The 6,587-nt window shown below is 60.4% G+C and overlaps 1 protein-coding gene across 1 annotated transcript; it reads right to left on the bottom strand.

The window, feature by feature from the left end:
* Positions 1-207: 207 nt before the first annotated feature.
* On the bottom strand, positions 208-3,547 carry FZD8 (frizzled class receptor 8). The gene has a single exon (XM_068146285.1). It carries the CDS (start codon positions 2,846-2,848, stop codon positions 845-847), a length of 2,004 nt encoding a protein of 667 aa, XP_068002386.1. The 5' UTR covers positions 2,849-3,547; the 3' UTR covers positions 208-844.
* Positions 3,548-6,587: the final 3,040 nt, after the last annotated feature.

Genomic DNA, 6,587 nt, shown 5'->3' on the forward strand with positions numbered 1-6,587 from the left:
CACCTCCCAGTTTGGGTAAGCACTTTTTCAATACAACTTGCTGATTAGTTTTGTTTTGTTCTGTTCCCTTGTGCCTATGTATCTCACTGCTTTAACAGAGGCAGTCATCTATTACACAGTAATGACTGGAGCACAGATGTATACTGTACCTAAAGGCATGGCAGCTGGAATACCCGGTGCAGGAGCAGGAAGAAAGCTCGAAAAAAGTAATTTATCAAAAGTCATTTTTATTGACAAAATAGAATACTCATATTTGCTCTTACAGGGGTAGCCTCTAAACTTTTTTACAAAAAAAATTTACAGACTGTATAGCTTTGGATATATACATATCTTACACATCTGTACAAGGTAACAAATAATTATATAAATACATCCTTTAATGTAGGAAACCCGTATTTAGCTGGGGTGTATAATTAAGACAAGTTTTGATTCAGTCTGTATTGTAAGGCATTTGCCTGGTCATCAATATCCCAAAAACCTGCAGTCCCAGCAAGCTCCCACCTCAGGATGGGCGGAAGAACGGCCCTCCCTCCCATAAGGAAAGAACTGCTGTTAGTCTAGAATCAATCAGAAGCCGCTTTGCCTTGCCCTCTTCAAGACATGGGTGAGCCTCTACCCTCCTCTGCCAGCAAAATAATAAGCTGGCTCCTTGAAGTACATGCTCCCTGCATATGAATGGAGGGGGAAGAGGAGGGGGCTGGAGCCTCTGCCAGCTGCATTGTTCTATACAAGCTGTGGCTAATAAGGACCATTAGAGGTTCATTAATGGCACCAAACAGTGAGAGGGCATTTTAGGCAGGCCAGTGTCCTTCATTCTCTAACCTTTGGCCTCTTTACTCCTTCCTTACACTTGAGACAGGGGCATCTGCTTGGGGTAGGAGACAGAGCTGGCAGTGCCTGATCTCCACGTCAGTCCAGTGCTGACATCGCTGTAGAGGGAGCCACCACCTCCAGCCCCAAGTCCTCCTGCTGCGGCGATTGCTGCCTGCCCACCTGCTCCTGCCCCTGTGCCCCCCGCCACAGCAGCACCTTTGCTGGCCCAGCAGCAGCGGGTGCAGAGGGCCCTCCAGGACTCGAGGGTCTTGCCAGACCAGACCCAGACACCGGAGGTGATGCCCACCACCAGGCACATGAAGTACTTGAGCATGAAGACAGCATAGTCAGGGCGGCGGGCCTGGTCGGGCTGCTGGTCACGCAAGCAAGGGCAGTTGTGCGTGGCCTCCCAGCGGGGCCGGTTGTGCTGCTCATAGAAAAGGCAGGCCACCACGCTGGCAGCTGGTACGGTGTAGAGCACAGTGAAGAGCCCCAAGCGTATCATCAACTTCTCCAGCTTGTGAGTCTTGGTGGGGCCACCTTGCTGCTTGATGACGCTGCGGATGCGAAAGAGTGAGACGAAGCCCGCAAGCAAGAACATGGAACCAATGGCCAAGTAGATGAGCAGTGGTGCCAGCACGAAGCCCCTTAAGTTCTCCAGGCTCTGGTTGCCCACATAGCAGATGCCAGCCACGGGGTCACCGTCCACGGAGCTGAGTGCCAGCACCGCGATGGACTTGACACTGGGCAGCAGCCAGGCGGCCAGGTGGAAATACTGCGCGTAGCCAGCGATGGCTTCATTGCCCCACTTCATGCCGGCAGCAAGGAACCAGGTGAGGGAGAGGATGACCCACCAGATGGAGCTGGCCATGCCGAAGAAGTAGACGAGCAGGAAGACTACAGTGCACAGCGCCGGGCCGGTGCTCTCGTACCGCACGTGCTCGGCCACCGCCAGCTCCGGCTGCAGCTCGGCCGCCCCGCCCGCCGCGCCGCGCCCCCCCGCCGCCGCCGCCCCCGCAGCCGCACCGCCGCCGGCCCCCGCAGCCCCGGCCCCCGCGCCGCCCGCCCCCGCCCCGCCGCTGCACGCCACCTTCTCGTGTCCCGCCACCAGGCGCACCAGGTAGCCCAGGGAGACGAAGAGGTAGCAAGCGGCCAGGAAGATGATGGGGCGCTCGGGGTACTTGAAGCGCTCCATGTCGATAAGGAAGGTGGAGACGGTGGCAAAGGTGGAGAGGAAGCAGAGAACGGACCAGAGCCCGATCCAGAAGGCGGTGAAGGCGCGCTCGTCGGGGCTGAAGTAGGGATTGTGGCACGGCAGGGCGCAGTTGGCGATCTGCCCCGTCTTGACGCGGTTGTAGAGAGGATGCCGCTCGCTGGACACGGACACCATGGGCGCCCGGCACTGGCAGCCCGGTTCGCAGGGCGGCGGCGGCCGCGGCTTGCGCGGGGCTTCGGCCGGCGGAGCGGCGGCGGGGGGCGCTTTGGCAGGGCCGCCGGGTTTGGCGCCGCGGGGCGGAGGCTTGGCGGGCGGCGGGGCGGCCGTGGTAAGGTCCGTGCGGTTGTAGTCCATGCAGAGGGTGTCTGGGCTGCCCTGTTCAGGGAGGCGGTCGCAGCGCATCCTGTCGGGCCAGGCGAAGCCGTACTGGCGCATGAGCGGGGCGCAGCCGGCCTTGGCCCGCTCGCAGACGCTGCGGCAGGGCGGCAGCGGCTTCTTGTAGTCCTCCAGGCAGATAGGGGTGTACATGCTGCAGAGAAAGAAGCGCAGGTCGCTGGAGCACTGGATCTCCACCAGCGGCCAGAACTGGTGCACCTCCAGCCCGGCCTCATCCTGCGTGTCGTGGTTGAACTGGTTGGGCATGTAGGTGTAGTTGTAGCCGATGCCCTTGCACAGGGGCACGGTAATCTCCTGGCACGACAGCTCCTTGGTCGAAGAGGAGGACGCGGCGGCGGCCGAGGCGGCGGCGCAGCCAGCGCGCTGCAGTAGGGACAGGGCGGCGAGCAGCGAGGCGATTTCCAACAGGTAACTCCACTCCATGCTCCGTGACGGGCGGCAACTCGGCTCTTCTCCCGTCCCGCTCAGCAGCCGCCGGGAGCGCGGCGCCACAGGAGCCCCCCGCCCCAGCTACCCCTCCGGGGGGCGGAGGGCGGTCCCCTCCGTACCGGCTGCAGGTGAGAGGGCTCGCAGCCCTCGCGGGGCTCCGTCGCCCGGGGGGGTGGCAAGCAGCCCTTCTCGCACCCGGTTAGGTGGAGCCGCCAGCAAGCCCCAACGCTGAGCCAGAGAACGGGGGTCCGCTCAAGGAAGGCCCCTCAGCCGCCGTCGCATGGTTCTTCGCGGGGATGGCTGCACAGAGGGAATCGCCGCTTTTCTAGCCGCTGCTCCAGTGCCGGCCGGGCACGGAGCAGCAGCGACAAAGAAGTTCCGCCGTCAGCCCCCGCGCGGCGCGGTCAAGATGGCTGAGGCGTCCCGGGGACCAGACAGTGTGTCCCGCGGCCCCACGCTCCCACCGCCCCAAGCGGGCGGGCAGCAACAGGGCCGGTGCTACGGCGGCCGGAGCAGCTCTTCCTGCCGCCTGCCCGACTCTGCGGCTGGTCGCCAACCGGCCGGTCCGCGCTCTCTACCGCCCTTTTCTCTGCAGGGTAAGCCGGCTGCCGGGCGCCCCTGGCCGCGATTGCGCCACCTGAGCCGTGGAGCGATCGCAGTGGCGCCTCGGCACAACTTCTCGCGTTCAGGCCCCGGCAGCGCCACTCCGGCTACCGCGCGCTCATGAATATTTATAGCTAGTGTCGCCAGGCCCCACCTCCGCGGCCTCGGCCGCCTATCAGTGAGGCTCGGGCGGGCGGCAGGGGGGCCGGCCCCCAGCCCTCCTTAAGGTGGAGCCGGTGCCCCAGCTGTGAGCACGGTGGGTGCACCTCGAACCCCTGAGCCGCGAGGGACGCGGCGGTAGGGTTTCTCAGCGTTGTACAGGTTTCTGTCCCTACCGGAAGGTGCGGTTCTGCATTCGGAAGCGCTCCCTGCCGAGTGCGTGGGCTGCTGTACAGCGCTTCTTTCTTGTCGCTAAGGGCTCTCGGTCAAGTCAGATTTACTCCAGGAGCAGCAGCGGTTCAGCAACTGCCCGGAGTCTCCGCGGACGCGCTGTTTTGTTGAATCTTTGGTGCCTGCGGGAGTTGCCAGCCTTTTCTGGTTTGAGCGTTGCAAACGCTGGTACCGCTTGGCGTGTGCTGGGTGTCCTGCCCCGCGACGCTGAGGCCGTGCTGGGGCTGGCTGTGGCACGTGTCGGTGAAGCAGACGGGAGCGCCGGCGAAGCTGCGGACCCGGTGGCACCGCGCGGTGCTTGGCTGGCACCTGGCCTCGCCGCCTCGGGCTTCCCGCGTCTCTAAAGACGCCCCAGCGCACACCTGTCGGTACACGCGTGTACAGCGCACAGCCGACAAGCACTGTTCGTGTTCCTGCACCAGAGGTCATGCCCAAGGTTGAGTATCAGGGACAAAATGTCAGGTTCATGTATCTAGAGTTCCGGAGTGACGGCTAGTCGCGAGTAGGAGCGCACTTGCCAGGCAGAACAGCTCAGTGAGCGGACACACACATGGGGCTTGCAGGTACCCACGCAGCGGGGAGCAGCCGGTGGCGGAGTTCCCCTTAGGACTGCGGACAGGGCCCCGCGCCCCGGCAGGTGAACGCTTCCCGGCAAGGGCAGCTTCTGCAGCGGGGTTGCATAGCTAGCTGGTAGCTTCGAGCTGCTGCCCGTTCAGCCAAGGGAGGGACCGAACGCAACCACAGCCCCACGCCGCGGCTGCCCCTGGCGGGTGTCCTGCGGTCCGGTCGGGAGTCCACGAGACCGGTTCTGGCAGGGACGCAGCACCCCAGGCTTTCGCGTCAGCCCGGCGCCGGAGGCGGTGACTGGCTGAAGAGCTGCGTGCAACTACCTAGGGCTCTCTGACCCGCGCGGTGGCCCCGGCGCGGTAGAGCCGGGGCGCCTGCCTGCTGAGGTGCAACGCGGTTGCTCTCGCCGGCCACCCGTAGGGCTCCCCCGCTCCCGGCAAAGGGGCCGAACAGCGGCAGCCGTTAGGGCCTGAGAGAGCCGAGGCTCCATGCCCTGCGCCTAGCGCAGGCGCCTCCGCGTCAGGCCGCGGGCTGGCTCCTGCCCCGCAGCAGCGCGGGCGGAGGCCGGCGCCAGGCTGCCCGTTGCTCCCGGCGGCCTTGGAGCAGCCCTGAAGGAAAATTGCTGCTGTTGCCGGCCCGCTCCAGGGAAAGGGGAGTGGAGAATTATGGTTGTTCTTCCATAGCCAGACCACCTTAAGGGGAGCGGCGTTGTGCAGCGGGCGCGGGTTCGGTGCGCGGCGGGGCCGTCCCGGGGGGTTGTCGTCCTCCCAGGACGGGGCGTTTGTTTGTTAATTGACGCGCTGTTGCGCTTCGCGCTCGTGTGGAGCTCACGCTGGGGCTGTAATGACTGTAATCTCGGGAACACGCCGCTCGGGGTGGCGGCGCGGCGGGGTTTGTCTTTCGGCGGCATGAAATTTTGTGATTCGCCGGGTTTCAAACCGGGAGAAGTGGAGCGGGGGCGAGGGGGCGAGCATGCCTCGGGAGGCGGTGCGGTAGAAGTGGAGCGGGCGCCGGGAGGGAATTAAGCACTTGGGGCAAAACAAAACAGCAATCCCAAGTTTGTTGGCTATGCCAACAGGATCCTCTCCACTCCTGCCTGCCTGTCTGGTTGTTTAAACGAGCGCACGGATTACCCTGTTAAGAGGAAATGGGCAATGATGGGGCAATAAACACATTTACTCTGTAATCACGGCAGTAATTTGCAAAACCTCTTTCTCGACTCCAGCGCCCACCTGAGGGAAGATTTTGCGCACAGACGGGACGGGGAAGTGCTTGGAGGACGTGGCCGCGCTCCTCTGCGTTTCACAGCCCGGGCTGTGAAATCAGCCCTACTACTATACGTTCGTTGTTATTTCTGGTCAGAATCAGACTTTTTTCCCCCCAAAGTTATTTTAGTGCTAACTTGGTTAATACCCTACTGAAAATGGTAGGAGATTGAAGATTGCCCAGTGAAGTAAAAGGAATGACCAGTTTGTCATCTCTCTGAGATCTTTGTGACGGACCCTTTCCAGTCCTGGATGCGATGCTCCATTTTAAGGAGTGACTGTTAAGGCTGGTGGCTGCTTGAAGGTTGCCTTATTTAAAATTCTCTCCAGAATGTAAACGAGTGAGTCTCGTCAGCAGAGCTGGGCGAGGCTGTAAATTACTGCTCTGTCAGGTTGACTACGGTCTGTTACAAAGTACCTTTTTACGCTGAACTTAAGCTCTGCACTACAGAGACAGCAGATGTGAGGTGATGGCTTCCAAAACCAACACAGATGCTGTAAAATTTCCATTGCTATATTTCAGCGAGGAAACTCAGGAGACATGCTGAATGTTACAGTTTAGAGTTACACTATAACTCTCCTAGAAATAAGAGAATACCAAGTTTCTCAACAGTACATTTGGCTTCATTTCTACTGTCATTCAAATGCTCTTGGTTTTTTTACAGTGTGAAAAGAGGTGCAGCACAAAGATCCTGTGTGTCTTGAAGCTGTTCAGTAATGACAAAATTGGTAATATGGAACTTTATGGCAATTTCGTAATGACTGCATATCCAAATTCCCTAGTAAGACCATGATAATTTTTGGAATTGTCTTTCAGGTATATGAAACAGCACAGCTGTGGGGAGGCTGCTTTACTTTCTGTGACTGAAAAGCAGCCTGGATCGCTCAAAGATATGGAATCAGAGCCT

Source organism: Melanerpes formicivorus, unplaced genomic scaffold (genome assembly GCF_026170545.1).
Source record: "Melanerpes formicivorus ecotype bairdi unplaced genomic scaffold, bMelFor1.0.p_v2 SCAF_13, whole genome shotgun sequence".
NCBI classification, from domain to species: domain Eukaryota; kingdom Metazoa; phylum Chordata; class Aves; order Piciformes; family Picidae; genus Melanerpes; species Melanerpes formicivorus.

Excerpts from the sequence above, each read along its gene's own strand:
- FZD8 (XM_068146285.1), bottom strand. The coding sequence starts at position 2,848 with ATGGAGTGGAGTTACCTGTTGGAAATCGCCTCGCTGCTCGCCGCCCTG.